Source organism: Nymphalis io, chromosome 25, assembly GCF_905147045.1.
Source record: "Nymphalis io chromosome 25, ilAglIoxx1.1, whole genome shotgun sequence".
NCBI lineage: Eukaryota > Metazoa > Arthropoda > Insecta > Lepidoptera > Nymphalidae > Nymphalis > Nymphalis io.
The window spans coordinates 8,066,398-8,084,908 of record NC_065912.1 but is presented as its reverse complement, the minus strand read 5'-3'; the positions used below and the strand labels follow the sequence as shown (position 1 = coordinate 8,084,908).

Genomic DNA, 18,511 nt, shown 5'->3' with positions numbered 1-18,511 from the left:
AAACATCGTGTGGAAACCTACATGTGTAATTTCACTGAAATTCCGCCACATGTCTATTCCACCAACCCGCACTGAAGCAGCGTGATAGAATAAGCTCCAAACCTTCTCCTCAAAAAAATGGAGAGGAGTCCTTTAGCCCTTTAGGACATTCACAGGCAGTTACGGATAGGTATAATTTACCATATAAATCGTATTTATTATAAGTTTAACGTATTATTATATTGCTATGTAGTTATATAATGTATATATAATAACACCGCTTAAATTTAAATTTTCAAACATACTAAAATTTCTACTGTTTTATATTATTAGATGAAAAATGTACAGACCTTGAGTTTTCCTTCTAACCGGGCTCCCGGGTAAGGCAATCCCACTCTTATTCAAATGTACATTAGGATTAACTTCCTCTATCAAATGAACGAGCACGTTCAACATTTTCAATGTAACTTGAAGGAACTTCTCGGCTAAATTGGCGACTTTCTGATTTTCCAAATGTTGCCATTTCTCCTTCGTTTCCTGTGTATCGCGTTCGAATATATCTCTATTTGTCGTCCTGTTACGCATTATATTGTGGATTTCAACTGAAATTAGAATTAATTACATATAAATAAATTAACATTTAAATATGCAATATACCAATAAAGACAAACTATTTCGAAACAAATTAATTTCTATAGTTATATCAAATAATTATTTATTTATTTATTTAGGATCACCAACATGACACACAGTTATAATTACAAATTAAAAGTTTACAAGCTAATAGGTCTAAGGGTAAAAGTTACCATGCTTATAGGTAACCGCGACATGCAAAAATGACACTAAGCATCTTAAATAAAAATGAAATGGCATAATTGGCATTTCTTTTTAATATTCATATATTAGCGATTATTAATATAATAACCTGAGTAGTTGAGAACAAAGCAAGGTCTTTATAAAAGCAAATTAAAAATAGTATGCATATTATGGATGCATTCCTGGAATATTCTAGAAAAGAATATAAATCATAGCGACATACCTGGATAGACCAAGCGACATATATCGAGCAGCATTGTCCTCACGTTGACGTTACCATTGCAATAGTCCAGGCTGTCAAGACAGTAGCCCAATATGCCCTGACTTGAATATGCCTCCGTGTTCTTCCAGGGCGACCAGATACGGCATATCAATTTCAATGCCTCTAGTAATCCTTGCTGAAGGGATAAACAGTTAAATTTGGCATCAATCACTTCGATTATTTTCTATTATCGATTCTTATCGTTAGGTCTAGGAAAGTATAATCGTTGCTTTTATTTGTACTTATTTTATTATTATTTTTATAGAAACGTAGGTGGACGAGCATATATGGGCCAGCTGATGGTAAGTGATCACCAACGACCATAGACATTAGCATTGTAAGAAATGTTAACCATCGGAACTAATATGTTATGTCCATTGTGCCTGTAATTACACTGACTCACTCACCCTTTAAACCGAAACACAACAATACCAAGTACTGCTATTTTGCGGTAGAATATCTGATGAGTGGGTGGTACCTACCCAGACGAGCTTGCACAAAGCCCTACCACCAGTGATAATGTATATTATATTTTTACCGTAATTTTGTGTATAATGTAAAATGTAACTATCAAATTATTTTAGGAGTCAATAATCTATTTATTAAATAATTGATTTGATTGTATAAATATTGTACTTTAATAATTAAAGATTAAATGTTTTACTTACTTACGTACGTATATACGTACTTTAATAATTAAAGATTAAATGTGAATTGTAATTTTGTTTTGTTGTTGTATTAATGCAAAATGCTAAGTATAAAGTATTTATGTAATTATTGTATTTTATCTGTGGTTTATAACGTCTCAAATAAATCTTAAACTGACATACTTACTGAATAACTCTTACAATTCGACGCCATCAATCTCGAGACCAACTCGCCGACGATCGTCATCAAGCTGTCATTATTTTCTAGAATTTTCCCAACCTTCAACTGTTCGGGTAGATCATTGTAGAAATATATATCCCTGACTAAGTCCAAAGCTAGTCTGTGTGAGTCGAATGTGAATATTTTACTGTTTTCTTTAGACATTTGAGCCATCATTGTGACGGGTGTGGAGCGCCTTGGTGGATAAATTTTTGGTACAATACTGGAATTTTAAGAGTAAATATTATTCATTAACATTATTTGGTATTTATTACGGGTGCATTACCGATGTTGTACGAAACGTTGCAATTTTGATATTGTAGTTAAAATCAAATGAAATCAAAGTCATTTATTCAATGCAGTACCTTACTTATCGACTGTCAAATTAAAAACTAAACCTGAGGAGAACTGTTGTATTTTTTTTTAATAATAAGCCAAGGTGGCGATTATTTCATTACAAAGGTGTAACATTATTCATGAACTCACTAATTATATAACAACCATTGAAGCATTGATTTGATAGATTGATTTCTGTTTTTTATGTTTGTTCTTATGTTACCATTTAGCTACTAACTTATTTAATTTTTTTTTTTTTTGCCTTCATATAAGCATGTAATGTCCACATCGAGAAGACTCAGTACAGTACAGTAACAGCCTGTTAATGTCCCACTGCTGGGCTAAGGCCTCCTCACCCTTTTGAGGAGAAGGTTTGGAGCTTATTCCACCACGCAGCTCCAATGCGGATTGGTAGAATACACATGTGGCAGAATTTCAATGAAATTAGACACATGCAGGTTTCCTCACGATGTTTTCCTTCAATCTTTAAGCACGAGATGAATTATAACCACAAATTAAGCACATGAAAATTCAGTGGTGCTTGCCCGGGTTTGAACCCACGATAATCGGTTAAGATTCACGCGTTCTTACCACTAGGCCATCTGAGAAATAATAATAATTTTAATTTGTCCTCTAAATTATTTCAGTATCCATGGTGACTGTATATGACTCAATTGTAAATATTTTCGATTAAATATTTTACTGTACGTCATTGTTGATTGTATAATTGTTGTCAGTTTTGTGGATTAAATAAAAAAAAAAACCTTTACTTTTTTTTTTTTAATTTGACTACAGATTCATTTTGAATACGAGTTATTGAAGTAATTAGTATGCTTTTTCCTTATTCCAAATTTATGAGTAACACATTTTTTCAGAAAATCATTAATATTTTTTTCCCTCATAAAATAAGTTATTAGTTACTTAGACTTAGTACATAGACTTATTTAAAACTATTTGTTATTAAAAACATGACAAACACACAAAAAATCCTTCTCCTCAAAACTAGAAACTTTTATGTAAAATATCGTACCTCGATATCGCCTGTGCCGCTGCAGTTCGAACCTTCTGATCCTGATCAGCTAGCAAATGTAGTAAGGCGTCCATTACGAGTTTACTTCTAGATAAATAATCTGGATGTAATGTGAAAAGTCTGAAATATAATAAATATTCATAAACACAAAAAACTTAAGATTACCATTGTATTGTATATATATATAAATTTGCAGTGTACTGACCACTTTCATCCTCCCCTCTACTAATATATATATATATTTATAATTAAATAATAATATTTATAATTAAGTTGTGTGAGTGCCAAAGTAAACACGAGGATTAATGTGTAAACATATGACCTCACGCACACATTAACGCACTTACAATAAACAAACCTTATGTGATGTCTTAGTTAAGATGTTCGAAGTTCAAGATCAAAAAACTAAAACTATTTTTGTAACTCAAATTGCAACTTACTTTTGATACGGAAGCGCTTCATACAACTTAGCTAGATTGACTCGACACAGCCAGTAGCCGTTGTATTGGACGCTGATGAGGGAATTCAACGCATCGCTCAGCAGGCACCAGTGAACACTCTCGCTTAGAGCCGCCGACAGGCCAATCAGCGACGAGAGTGTGTGGTTCACCGTCGAGTGAATCTCATCCGATAGTCCCTAATAACATTTAAAAAAAAATTATAAAATTAAATACTAAAAATAAAATTGATACCACTCATAGACATTGTCACTATAAGAAATATAACCGTTCCTTACATCGCCAATAAGCCACTCAGGAACTATGATATTATGTACTTTGTGCGTTTTGTTACACTGGCTCACCCTTCAAACGGAACACAACAATACTAAATATTGCTGTTAGATGGTAGAATATATAATAATAATAATAATAATAATAATAATAACTTTATTATTCAGGCCCATAACTGTCTACAGATTACATATTTATAATTACAGAACATTCATTAATAATTAAAATTAAAATTAGAATCATAAAAATTACAATTAAAATATATAAGAATTAAAGATTAATTAAACACATAACAAATACAATTTTATATATATATATACGACTAGAAATTAAGCAAAAATAATTGTTTATGTACGAGGCGCATAAACCAGATGATTACAATGACTTCTTGATCATCCGCCTCATCATATAGCCATTAACGTCATTTGCAATCATCATTAGGATAGTGTTGGTACTGTCTCTGATTCTACGTATCAGAGATGCAGATCTTTTTCTCATGATCGCATAGAAATCATCTGTGCGTGCTTGTGCAAACATTTCTGAAGCACTACAGAATCGAGGCAGAACAGTATCCTAAACCCATTATTATATTGAACACGAAGAGCGTTGAGCGATTTTTTAGTGTAAGATGTCCACATAATGAGTGGGTGTCACCTACCACATGTGCTTGCACAAAACCCTACCACCAAGTGAGGTTATACTGTGTTGCGTTGATAAAAATATATTTGTTATTTATTAACATATGATATCGTCTTTAATATTTATTTAAAATATCGATGTGATTCAATAAAAAATATTGATATGAATTTAAGTTATCATCTTTCAATTTACATAATATACCAAAAAAATATTATTTGTTATAATAAATAATATTTGTTATAATTCTGTTATGTATTTTGATTTAATTATTTGTAAAGACTTAATTGGTACTTATTTGTACATGTTATAACTGTTTGTCTTCCTTGATTAAATAAATAAATAATTATTTACTTACTTTCAAAACAATATCCATCAATTTTTCCACACTAATAAATTCACTGACTTCCTTACATAGTAGACTATAAACTCTCCACCTTTTGTAATCACCGTGGGCGAGGTCCAGCGCAGCCACCAAGTAGTTCCCGATACAGACCCTCACTAAGCCCCTTATTTGGGGATCATTATGACTCTCCAGTAACAAGAACACATCGGACATGTGCTGGAATTCGAAATCACTTTTATCGATACCATTATCGATATCCGGAACATCTCTACTATCGACTTCTTCCATACGTTTCAGTTCTTTTTTCTCTCGTCTCTCTTTTAATTCTATTGAGTCTAAATTCGTAGTCGATTCACCGAAATGGTCAAATTTCATGTCCAAGTCTATGCTTGAAGACAATACATCCCCACTGCTGGACATTGGGTATCCTGTGGATATATGATCAATACTTCCCGTCATATTTGAGTTCGTGGTGAAATTGCTGTTTGTCATATTGGGATTGGTGCTGTCTGCGCTCAGACCGCTAGCAACTAAGTCTTTGGCGAAGACTTTACTATCGAGTGTAGCGCTCTGAACATCTTTGGAACTCTTCAGTTCACTGTCCGTAGACTTCTCAAGGGATTTGTCTTTTTTGAATATGAGCTGGGAAGGGCTCTCTGTGCTGCAGTTCAAGAGTTCCTGACTCAACGATTCCGTTATGGAATCCTGGTAACAAACATTTCTTTCGATTATAAATTCATTTATGTGATCCGGATTCGAATCTGTTCCTTCTGAAGAACCTAGAACAATAATATTGGAATACAAATATACTTTTTTTTTTATTAAGAAGCAAACGTTATATATTTAGAAAAACATTGTTTTATTGCTCATATAAAAATATTGCAACAAAATATATATCAATTATAGGCTAACTTAACATTTAAATAAAAAGTTCTTTAATTGACGAAAAACAAACAAACATTTTAAACTTAAATAATAAAATAAATAACTGAATTTTGACATTAAGATGAACGAGTAAATAGCATTATAGTGAATCTATAGATAAAAAGTATATATATATAAAGTATATATATATATATATATATATCCTTTAAATAGAAACAAAAATTAAAATAAAAAAAAAATATATTTTTTTTTATAATTTCTTAACTAAGACAATTCAATTGATTTATATTTTTAATAACAGTTGTGTAACATTGAATACTAATTGTTATGAAGCATTCGTTACTATAAAATATACATAATATATTTATCGACTCTGTAAAGTCAAAAACCCTTCCCGGGGGAAAGACATTCATTTCTATAAAGAGAGATCTCATATTTTTAACTTTTAGTTAAATTCAGGCAATTAATAACAAAAAAAAATTCTTTTCGGTATAATGAATATAAAAAGTGAAGATTCAAATGTGCTAGCAAGAACCTGCTTGAATAAGAATATCTTGATTTTGACATATTTAGTAACCATCTATTCTAAGTAAAATCTCACTAGTCTTAACGGGAGGAGAATTGCTACTGCATATTTTTTTATTGAAATTAGGAAGGCAGACATGCAAATGGGCTGCCTGGTGGTAAGTGGTCACCACCTATAAGTACTGAAAGAAATATTAACCATCCGATATGTCACCAATCCGTCACCTTGAGAACTAAAATATTATGTCCCTTTTGCCTGTAGTTACACTGGCTCACTTACCCTTCAAGCTAAGCTAAAACATTACACAAATCATCAAGGAGATCTTATTAGTTAACATTCCAAATAGTTTATTAGAAAATAATCTTTACAATATTACAAAAACACATACCAGAGTAGTTCTGAAACTTGATATCCGCATCCTTATCGACATACATTGTGATAGCTTGCGGGTACACTTGCACTATCGCGGAGAGGCAGGTTAGTGCTGAAGACTTCACCGACACGCGGACTAATCTGAAAACAAAACCATTATATCTAATATTATATATATATATATATATATATATATATATATATATATATATATATATATATATATATATATATAACGTTAGCTAAATATTCAAAATTTGTACATGTGTCTGTTGGACATGGGCAAATTTTGATTAGCTTTGAATCTAATCTTTGAGCCGAGATGGCCTGTTCTGTGTTGTCAGAACGCGTGAATCTTAACCGATGATCGTGAGTTCAAACCCGGGCAAGCACCACTGAATTTTCATGTGCATAATTTGTGTTTATAATTCATCACGTGCTTGACAGTGAAGGGAAACATCGTGAGGAAACTTGCATGTGTCTAATTTCATTGAAATTATGCCACATGTATAATCCACCAAACCGCAATGGAGCAGCGTGGTGGAATAAGCTCCAAACCTTCTCCTCACAAGGGAGAGGAAGCCTTAGCCCAGCAGTGGGACATTAACAGGCTGTTACTGTTATAAGCAGAAACTCATTTCACTCCACTATCCTCTGGAGAATATTTATTGATCCTCCAATTTTCTTATATTCAAATAATACCTTTTTTCCTACACAAATATACATCTTATTGTATCATTCTATTTGTATAATTATAATTGAATGGTATAGAAGTGGTGTTAGGTTAACTTAGTGCATTTTATCTCACTTACCTATCAGATATAATTCCTCCTTTATTCCCAGTGAGCAGAAACTTGGATGTTAGAAGTCTTGCGCAATATTTAAGCCGGACCTCGTCATCCGTTGATGAACCAATATTTATCTGAAATAAAAAATAAGACTTAAGATGTAAACTAAAATTGAAAAGTCATTTGTTTCTTGACTTTTAAATGTTATCTTTTGAAGATATTTTTTATTTTTAAATAGTCATTACTTTAGTAAACATTAAGAACATTAATTATAAATTTTGTTTCTCTTTCTGCCATCATAGATTTGACATTTGAAAGGAGGAGACGCAGCATTGTTTAACTAGACACATCTTAAACATTATTCACATGTAAGGCTGTAAATTCTGAAATCCTTAATCGGCTCCACATAACAATATATAGTGGGTACACTTTTTTTTTTTTTATATTCGCCGGGATGGCAAATGACTCTACTCCACCTGATGGTAAGTGGTAGTAGAGTCCAAACGCGACGACGGCCAGTAAAGACGGGAAAAACGTTCTGCACTAGCCGCCTTCGCATTGCCGGCCCGCAAGATGCCTCTTCACGCCTCGTTTGAAGGAACCCGGGTTGTAAGTGGAGGGGAACACGTGAGCTGGTAAGGAATTCCATTTTTTGGAAGTGCGACAAAGAAAGGAGTTGCCAAATTTCTTTGTTCGCGATGGAATTGATATCACAGTTAGGCGGTGACATAGAGAACCAGCTCGCGTGGACTTAAGAATTAAGGGGGAAGCAGGAATTAGAGAGAATAATTCCTCAGAGCACTCGCCGTGATACAGTCGATAGAAAGCGCTCAGTGCTGCTATCTCACGACGCAATTGTAAAGGTTCAAGGGTGTTTGTGACCTTTACGTCGCCAATAATGCGTACGACACGTCGCTGCAACGTACGTCCAAGGCCTCAAGTAGGTACTAAATTAAATTAATTAGTACTTTTAAATGACACAAACTGTAGACAATTACAGTAACAGCCTGTGAATGTCCAACTGCTGGGCTAAGGCCTCCTCTCCCTTTTAGAGAAGGTATGGAGCTTATTCCACCACGCTGCTCGATTGCGGGTTGGTGAAATACACATGTCGCAGAATTTCAGTGTAATTAGACACATGCAGGTTTCCTCACGATGTTTTTCTTCACTGTCAAGCACGAGATGAATTATAAATACAAATTTAGCACATGAAAATTCAGTGGTGCTTGCCCAGGTTTGATCCCGCGATCATCGGTTAAGATTCACGCGTTCTAACCACTGGGCCATCTCGGCTATAGTAGACAATTACGGTATTTGAAAATTGCCATAGACTAAGCAAAATTTTCCAGATGTATAAAACTTTTCATTCTCAATTAGTTCACAGTACATTCACCTATGTGTATGAGTTACTACATCATTAGGATTGAAAGGCTTGTTAAGCTCTGAGGGTAAAGAAATTACAGTACGTACAGTAGAAAAGTTTCACACAAACGTTACACAAACGTTGCCCACGAATTTGACCTTGGAATTTACTCGCACTCAACAAAGTCACACTTGAGGTTTACTCAAGTGTGACTTTGTTGAGTGTATATGCAATACAAAAGATTTGAAAATTGACAAAAATAATAACAAAAAATGTTAAAATTAAATATCAAGTCAAAAAGTTTAAAGTAAATATTATTCATTAAAATGACATACCTTTATACCACCGTCACGGGTTATGATCACATCATCATCAATCCCATCATCCTCGTAATCTTGTAACTTCTCTGACAACTCCTTGGATAGCTGTTCTGTGTCCGGCATTTGGATATCGGACTCGCTTTCTGGTGAATCCGGAGTCTATAAAATAATTATAAGCTTAATATTATAGTGCATAGATTTTTTTTGTTTGAAACCTTTATGTTCCAACTGATATTATAAAATCGTGCTGTGTATTAACTAAAAAGTAAGTAGTTATGACTTCTTGTTTACTTTGAAGGATCATATTAGAAAGAAGAGCTTTAAAGAACTTAGTATCGTTATGTATGGTGGTAGGGCTTTGTGCAAGCTCGTCTGGGTAGGTACCACCCACTCATCAGATATTCTACCGCAAAACAGCAATACTTGATATTGTTGTGTTCCGGTTTGAAGGGTGAGTGAGCCAGTGTAATTACAGGCACAAGGGACATAAAATCTTAGTTCCCAAGGTTGGTGGCGCATTGGATATGTAAGCGATGGTTGACATTTCTTACAATGCTAATGTCTAAGAGCGTTGGTGACCACTTACCATCAGGTGGCCCATATGCTCGTCCGCCTTCCTATTCTATAAAAAAAAAAAAAATGTACCTTTTTGAAGGGTAAGTGAGCCAGTGTAATTACAGGCACAAGGGACATAACATCTTAGTTACCAAGGTAAGATAAGCGATGGTTAACATTTCTTACAATGCCAATGTCTATGGGCGTTGGTGACCACTTACCTTCAGGTCCATATGCTCATTCGCTTACCCACTCTTTCATAACCGCCTTATATATCAAACAACATGACAAAAATATTGAATTGCGAGCCTCTTCCATTTTCGAAGTCGATTTAAAATAATATATTTTGTGGGTGGGTTCGACCCACTTATCTTTCATTCTACCGGCATACAAAGTGTGTTTGATTTTAAGGAGTCAGTGTAGTTACTGGCACTATGGGCATAATAATTTAGATTCTATGGTTAGCGGCACATATACAGAGCGTGTGTCTATTGAGGAATTGAGACAACAATATACAAAATAGGAAAGTATGTCCACATTATCCAATAAGTGTATTTTACATTAGACCATCTAACACTAAACTATAATAAATACTCATGTCACTTAACATATTTGAGGACTCCATTAATAAATACAAAAAAAATAATTCTGGAGTTATTAGTAGAATTCTAACTACAAAAAACATATGTTGCAAGCATGTTAGTTTAAGAAATTAATGAAAAAATGTATTTAAAGTTATTATTATTATTCAACTTAATTTTTGAAATTTTTAATTAATTACTATTTATCGTTTTCTTATTTAAATTATTAAGAAAACATATATAAGCGTCCAGACCTGTATAGCGAGGTCGTCGGTGCTGGCGCTGGGGCGGTGCAGCTGCAGCACGCTGCCCAGCTGCAGCGCGCCGCTGAAGCACAGCTCCGTGTCCTTGCAGTCCAGTGGCGCCGCCGAGCGGGCCGAGCGCGCGCTGCTGTAGCCTGCGGGGGGGGGGATATGTTTAGAATTTCTGAACAAAAGCACGTATCTTTTCCATTGGGATTTCAACTTAAGAAGTAATCTTCTATTACGTACGAGATCAAAGAGTCAATTTATGATATTTATGGTATCTAGCACCATAAATATCACGTACAATAGACAATAGACGACATCTAAACAAATTGAAACGTGCAAATATTCAATTATACTGACTAATATTCCTTCGGTGCCCTTTCTCTGTCTGTCTATCATCGAGACACACTGGCCTGGGATGTCTTTCCAACAAGGCCCGTCTGTATTCATCCCTGGCCTGCGACAGCAACACAGAGAGACACTCTATCACTGTGTTTTGTATGTTGTGTTCAGTTGTCGACTGCTCGATGTAGTGGATGCAGAGCTGATAGAGCTGAAAAAATGAAATTTTGTGAGTGTGATAATAATATATAATATAACTCAAGGTTGTTAATAATTTTTATATATATATATATATATATATATAAATAACAAAGAATTGGATTTCTGTTCTATTTTCAAATGTCCTCATAGCATATGGTCACCAATGCCCATAGACATTGGCATTGTAAGACATATTAACCATCGCTTACATCACCAATGCGCCACCAACGTTGGAAACTAAGATGTTATGTCCCTTGTGCCTGTAATTACACCGGCTCACTCACCCTTCAAACAGGAACACAACAATACCAAGTACTGCTGTTTTGCGGTAGAATATCTGATGAGTGGGTGGTACTTACCTGGGTAGGTACCACCTCTTCTGGACGAGCTTGCACAAAGCTCTACCACCAGTAAAATTTCCATATATCGAATAATGTTCTACCACACTGAGCCCTGTATTAAAATAAGCTCCAAATTTTCTTAAGAGGAGAGGGTGCATTTCCCCAACGATGAAACATTTATAGCGGGGCCTGATTGACGTGGGATTTTCCGAACCACAAAATTATGTAATTATTTTTAAAAAATCCTATTGATCCCCAAATTGCAACATTTTATAGTTTAGAAGCATGTGTTTTGTTTTAATCATGAGCACAAAATGAAGAAATGAAAGAATATTAATGAAGTAGTACTATTGAAATATCAAATAAAAATACATAAAATATTGTTTATACCTCCAAAAAATCCTGAACACTGAAAAGATCATTTTCTCGAAACTTCGTTATATCGTTTATCTGAAATATAGCTTTGATGACGCAAAACCATCCGATAACCACTGAGTCATCTTGCGCCAACGGCCACAGCGTTTCTGTTAAGCAAATTTGAACCTTATCACATATCAGATAGAGTATATTTACACTTATTTTAATTTATTGTTCTCAAATCAAACTAACTACTTTTTAAGTCTTTGTAACTTATGTTTTAAGTATAGTGTGACTTCTATTGTTATTTCCCCCATTTTCAATCCCTCCGTCTAAGGGGACTAAGATGTTGTGTCCCTATTGGCAGTAATTACACTGGCTCACTCACCCTTCAAGCAACCAAGCAAGGAACGCATACTTATTGCTGTTTGCTGGCAATATCTGATAAGGTGATAGCTAAATATGGCTTTATATATTTTCCCAAAATGTTAATATAAGAAACTTACCAAAAGTTTTAGACAGTATGTTAGTGAGTAAAGGCTCTCTGTGCGAACACAACTGTGCGATACAGTTTGCGATACCACGACGCACAGCTGGCTCTGAGCTCTCCACGTGCGTCAGCAGGGCCTTAGACAATTCTGCAAAGAAATATAAATTTTTAATTAAAATATTATTTTTTTTATTTGTAATTAAAATTGAACTATATCTTTGTTTCTTATAAATCATCTTGCATTTCGCGCTAAGGTAAATTATAATCTTGTAATAACAAACAGAAAATCTGTTATTATCATTAATATCTCATAGAGGATACATATTCGAGTAATGACAAAAAATAATCTTCAAATATTTTCTTAAATATAAAAATAGGTTTGTTAATAAAATTTTAATAAAAAATTAAGTTTAGGTTGAGTATGAAAGTTATCCACTGGTGTTTGTGTATGTATGTTTTTTTTTAAAACAAAGTTGACTGGTATTTTAATAATGATGAAAAATGATTTTTAATCATCTCAATACATTCATATATATTGATTAAAAATCATTATTCATTATATGCATAATATAATTTAATAATATATAATGCAGTCCAATAAAAAAGTCGAGATGGCCCAATGGTAAGAACGCGTGAATCTTAACCGATGAAAGTGGGTTCAAACCCGGGCAAGCACCTCTGAATTTTCATGTGCTTCATTTCTGTTATAATTCATCTCGTGCTTTTCGGTAAAGGAAAACATCGTGAGGAAACCTGCATGTGTCTAATTTCATCGAAATTCTGCCACATGTGTATTCCACCAACCCGCATTAGAGCAGCGTGGTGGAATAAGCTCCAAACCTTCTCCTCAAAGAGAGAGAAGAGGCCTTAGCCCAGCAGTGGGACATATACAGGCTGTTACTGTAATTATATAATAAATCTAAATAAATTGAATAATTATTTAAAAAAAAAAATTGTTCTAAGTTTAGCATCTCTTTTATAAATAAAACAAATATATATACAAAATGAACTTGTTATATAGTATTTAATCAAACAATAAACTTCTTAGTATTAAAATAAAATTCCTTCAAAGAAACAAAAGTATGGGTTTTAGTAAATATATGAAATAAAAAATAAACCCACCTGATATTTCCTCATCTGTAGTATATTCAGCCAAGCCATTCAGTATTCGAGGTAAATTATTCTCTAATGCCTCCACAATGAGTTGTATTTCCGTCGTCTGTCTCACAATTTGGCTGAGTTTAGGGAACAGTGTCTGAGCTTGTGAACGAATCTTGCCAACGCCTGGTCGAAGCCAGCATTCGCCGAGACATATTCGTGATAGGGCTGCTCTTATCCATCTAGAAAAACAACTCAACAATGTCATGCGTGATAATAATCTATTCGCAGTGTGTGCATGTTTTTTATTTATAAGTATAAAGGTACAGAATCGTCAAGGAAATATCATGGGTCCAAGCTTAAAATAAATTATATATACATTATAAAGAATCTGCTATGTCAGTAATGCTGAATGGACATTGAACCTTCAAATTAGACATGCACCACTCAATTCTCATGTGCTTAATTTTTATTAATAAATGACTAGTGCTCGACGGTGAAGGAAAATATTATGAGGAAATAGGCTGTTTTTTTACTTTTTTGCGCAAGTCTACTAACAAAAATATTATAATATTTTTCCTCCTCTCTCTATAGTAAATTTTTTTTAAATTTATTGGCAAATACAAAAACACTTACCTTGCATTTTTATTAGTATCTATTTGGTTTTGCAAAACAATGTTCGTTTTGTATGAATGAAATGCAAATCCACCTGCTACTGCCCTGTTTAATGCCTCATCTCCAAGCAATCGCAATTCAGCCTGTATTCAAAAGATATAATTTTATTAATAATTATTCTTTAAGCCTTACAACTCAAATATTCAAGCTTACATACAAATGCATTTACATATTTAAATATTCAATGAAACTTGCAACACAAAGATTTTAATGTGCGAAAAAAAATCAGAGACATACCTATCTTTGCAAAATAAATTTGTCGAAATCTAACATTATGTTAATTCTATCATGGCAGCTACTTTTTATTTATGTTATGGGCAGTCGGACGAGCAAATAGGACACCTGATGGTAAGTGGTCACCAGCGCCCTTAAATTGGTGATTTAAGAAATGATAAGTATTCCACCAACCTTCTAAATTATTTTAATTCTATCTTATTTCTAAATGTCAAATACAATAATGATATGAGTGTAGTTAATACTCAAATATGATTCACTTAGTTTTGTTATGTTCCAATTAGAATGGTGAGTGAGCCAGTGTAACACAAGGGACATAAAATCTTAGTTCCCAAGGTTGGTGGCATATTAGCGATGTATAGAATGGTCAAAATTTCTTACGGTGCCAAAGTCTATACGTGGTGGCATCCACTTACCATCAAGTGGGCAAGTTGCAATTTACAATAGAAAAAGTACTAATACATTAGCCACAAATATTATATAAATAAATATTAGATATTTCATATCTACAATTTAGTGTGAAAAATTAGCTAAGTATTTAACAAGAACATTAGTTTTATCATATTTTAATAATGGAAATATTTAAATAAAATTGTTGAGATCATTTGGTCTTCTGGTAAGTTTTTTGTGTCCCAATATATTTAATATATATTTCTCTTGCTGAAATAATATATGTATAAGTTTATTTAGATTTTCCACAGCCTATTTTGAAAATATTAAGAAACTGTTGTCTATGGTAAATATTAAAAAAAATATATGTGTACTATATATTATTATATACATACACTCTCATTACTAGCTAAAGTTAGTAATGTGGGTATTGCTGTATGCAGCAAATTAGCATAATGCCGAGCACAGTTTTGCCGGCTTCCTAGTGCCCCTAAGCATCGCCCCAATGTTCCGGCTGCGGCCTGTAGCTCATGACCTCTGTGAAAAAATGTAATATTTATACCTCAAAACAACAAGTGTATTCCAAGTTGAACTAACATGACAAAAAAAATATATCAAAATATATTAAAAGGACTTAAAATTCCTCTATATAAATCCGTGAAGACACTGCTCCAAAAAATATTACGCAAGCAATTGATAATCTATCGTTCTTAATTATTTTTTGCAAATCAAATCAATTAATCAATCAATCAACAGCCAATCGTTGTCCACTGCTGAACATAGGCCTCTCCCAAGGTGCGCCAAAGCTCCCTGTCCTCCGCCTTCCGCATCCAGTTGGTGCTCGCCACCTTCTTAAGGTCGTCGGTTTATTTTTTGCAATTATAAAAATACTGCCCCATTAAGCCTTACTTACCTTACAAGCCCTTCAGTGTTTTTTAAATATTCCAACGCCTTCTCCGCCTTTTCTAATACGTTCATGACTGCTTTTTCGTCACTAAATAGAGGAGAAAGGCGAATTAGTCATAATTGAAGGTATAACTTGGTAAGCTAAAAATTAGAATTTCCGTGATAGAAAAACGCAACAAAACAAACGGGAAAATCAATCAACTTGACGTTTACAAATAGTGATATCTACTAAAAATCACAATTTCCTTAAAAAAAGTATGAAATTATTGCAGAATAATAAAAATTAAATTTTTAGTTTTCAATTCACATTGAAGATAATTTGCGGTTTATTAAACTTATTAGAGTTATATTTAAAAAAATATAAAAAATGAAGCTAGCTTCTTTTCTTTTCATTTGTTGTATGTTAATGGGAAAGGCTATTTTTCCCAATATTTTTATACTTACTTATCAAATAAAATACTATTCTAACAAATTTCCAAATAAATTTAGATTTTTTGAGAAATAATTTCTCTGTCTACGTAATTAATTAACAAAGAGTTATGTATTCTTATGTTCAGAAACAGATAAAATTATTGCAACATTATAAAATTTTAGAAATTAAAATATTAATTATGTTACATCCTGTATAAATATGAAACCTTAATAAATATCTATTGATTATAAGATTAATTCATGTAAAGGGAACTTGAAACATGTTTCATAAAATTAGAGAAAATTATTTAATGTCAATTGTCAAAATAGGTTGACAAATGACAATAAATATGAATTATGATTTTGACTAGATTGTGATAAGAAAATACGAATTGATAACAAATCGTCATCGTTTCATTTAAGAATAGCTAAAAGTTAAAAATAATGAGTGATGAAAAATCTGACGAAGTTGACATTATGTACGGTCTGAAAACAGTTTTAGCTCAAATAGAGGCTGCGGTGATTAGAAGGAGTAAAGTAAGTTTTAAGTTTACTACGGTCTGAATAAATGTTGACGAAGCTATTTCGTTATATTATTTACACTTACTGTACAAAAATCTTTACAAATAAATATGTAATAAATTCGGTATACTAAACATAGAACCAAGGGATATATTGAGTATTTATTTTTCATTATTTTTATTATTTTGTTTTTTTTTTTTTTTTTAATTTACATACCTTTATTTACATTTCAGGATATACCTCAAATCCCGCCAAAATTAGTTGCAGTTTCAAAAATAAAACCAGTCCCACTAATCATACAAGCATATGAAGCTGGCCAGCGTCATTTTGGTGAAAATTATGTCAATGAACTAGCTGAAAAAGCTAGTGATCCACAGATACTTGAAAAGTGCAAAGAAATCAAGTGGCATTTCATAGGCCACTTACAAACAAATAAAATAAATAAATTACTTAACTCACCTAGATTATATATAGTGGAGACTGTTGATTCAGAGAAATTGGCTGATAATATTAATAAACAATGGGTGAAGATTAGAAAAGATGAGAGCAAGTTGAATGTTATGGTACAAGTTAATACTAGTGGAGAAGAAGGTAACGAATTGAGCTTTATGTCACAAATCTATTTTTGTATTATTTCTGCTAGTGCTATTTAGGTATTTTATATTTATGACTTTTTAAAAAAAAATCTTGGCCTAAGAAAATTCCTATGTATTAAAATAATATCGAAAAACTTTCCTTATGAACTAATTTGTTTTTTATTTATCTGTTGTCTATTTTCAGCTAAAAATGGAGTGGAACCATCACAAGTAACCAAACTTGTTGAGCATGTTCGTAATAATTGTCCTGATTTAGACTTCAAAGGCCTTATGACAATTGGTCAGTACGATTATGACATGTCTCAGGGCCCTAACCCAGATTTCCTGACTCTTGTCAAATGTAGGCAGGAAGTGTGCGAGAAATTGGGATTGGATATTAATAATGTTGAATTATCTATGGGAATGTCATCAGATTTTGAACATGCTGTAAGTATCACATGGGGTCAGGTATTGGATAGGAAATATTATATTAAATACTAGTTTGTACATAAGCCGAGATGGCCCAGTGGTAAACACTCGTGAATCTTAACCGATGATCGTGGGTTCAAACCCGGGCAAGCACCACTGAATTTTTGTATGCATAATTTGTGATTATAATTCATCTCGTGCTTTACGGTGAAGGAAAACATGGTGAGGAAACCTGCATGTGTCTTATTTTACTGAAATTCTGCCACATGTGTATTCCACCAACCCGCACTGGTGCAGCATGGTAGAATAAGCTCCAAACCTTCTCAAAAAAGGGAGAGGAGGCTTTTAGCCCAGCAGTGGAACATTCACAGGCTGTTACAGAGTAGTTTGTACATATGTTTTAAGGTGTCAGGAGTTAGGTAATACTAATGCGAAATATCTAAACTATACCTACCAAAACATTTTTTATTTATTTATATTAATTAATTTTGTTCCTCCATTTTTACGTAATAACATAATTAATGTTGTTATTTGTTAAAATTTCAGATAGAATTAGGAGCTACAACTGTTCGAGTTGGTACAAATATATTTGGTGTAAGACCACCTAAAAATAAGTAATCTGATCAATATTTTCAATGGGGCTCTTAAAGTTTTGGAAGTCGGCGAAAAATATAATTATCTCATGTTACTTTAAGTTATTATGATTAATAAATAATCATATTAAGTTATTTTATTTGTTTCCATAACCTTTATTTGTTTTCATAACCTTTAGCACTATGAAAAGAACATTCATTTCAAATATCTGTTTTATGGCAATTATAATCTGTGACAAACAGATGAAAAAGGAAGGTCACTCTGACGATGTCAATTTGACAGCTGTGTGTCATTTCAACATTTGT

The 18,511-nt window shown here is 33.0% G+C and overlaps 2 protein-coding genes across 3 annotated transcripts in view; one reads left to right on the top strand and one right to left on the bottom strand.

The window, feature by feature from the left end:
- Window positions 1-15,864, bottom strand: part of LOC126778070 (huntingtin) — a 48,917-nt gene extending 33,053 nt beyond the window's left edge. For both annotated transcript variants that reach the window (XM_050501415.1, XM_050501416.1), the window contains exons 1-17: window positions 15,683-15,864; window positions 15,165-15,306; window positions 14,107-14,228; window positions 13,495-13,712; window positions 12,389-12,520; window positions 11,916-12,049; window positions 11,002-11,194; window positions 10,648-10,790; window positions 9,273-9,416; window positions 7,599-7,708; window positions 6,803-6,927; window positions 5,016-5,782; window positions 3,731-3,927; window positions 3,291-3,410; window positions 1,892-2,147; window positions 1,019-1,193; window positions 330-581 (exon numbers count right to left, since the gene is read on the bottom strand). In XM_050501415.1, the coding sequence (XP_050357372.1) occupies window positions 330-581; window positions 1,019-1,193; window positions 1,892-2,147; window positions 3,291-3,410; window positions 3,731-3,927; window positions 5,016-5,782; window positions 6,803-6,927; window positions 7,599-7,708; window positions 9,273-9,416; window positions 10,648-10,790; window positions 11,002-11,194; window positions 11,916-12,049; window positions 12,389-12,520; window positions 13,495-13,712; window positions 14,107-14,228; window positions 15,165-15,306; window positions 15,683-15,747 (3,295 nt within the window). In that variant the 5' untranslated portion in view covers window positions 15,748-15,864. The remainder of the gene's footprint in view (window positions 1-329; window positions 582-1,018; window positions 1,194-1,891; window positions 2,148-3,290; window positions 3,411-3,730; window positions 3,928-5,015; window positions 5,783-6,802; window positions 6,928-7,598; window positions 7,709-9,272; window positions 9,417-10,647; window positions 10,791-11,001; window positions 11,195-11,915; window positions 12,050-12,388; window positions 12,521-13,494; window positions 13,713-14,106; window positions 14,229-15,164; window positions 15,307-15,682) is intronic.
- A 588-nt stretch (window positions 15,865-16,452) lies between these two features.
- On the top strand, window positions 16,453-18,340 carry LOC126778269 (pyridoxal phosphate homeostasis protein). Its single transcript, XM_050501761.1, has 4 exons — window positions 16,453-16,623; window positions 16,842-17,199; window positions 17,389-17,630; window positions 18,159-18,340. The coding sequence occupies exons 1-4, from the start codon at window positions 16,531-16,533 to the stop codon at window positions 18,228-18,230; spliced, it is 765 nt and encodes a 254-aa protein (XP_050357718.1). The 5' UTR covers window positions 16,453-16,530; the 3' UTR covers window positions 18,231-18,340.
- The last annotated feature ends 171 nt before the right edge of the window (window positions 18,341-18,511 follow it).

Bases quoted from the DNA above. Each gene is read 5' to 3' on its own strand.
- LOC126778269 (XM_050501761.1), top strand. From the start codon at position 16,531: ATGAGTGATGAAAAATCTGACGAAGTTGACATTATGTACGGTCTGAAA. The intron at 16,624-16,841 runs GTAAGTTTTAAG...TTTACATTTCAG, and splicing joins CGGTGATTAGAAGGAGTAAA to GATATACCTCAAATCCCGCC. The intron at 17,200-17,388 runs GTAACGAATTGA...GTCTATTTTCAG, and splicing joins TAATACTAGTGGAGAAGAAG to CTAAAAATGGAGTGGAACCA.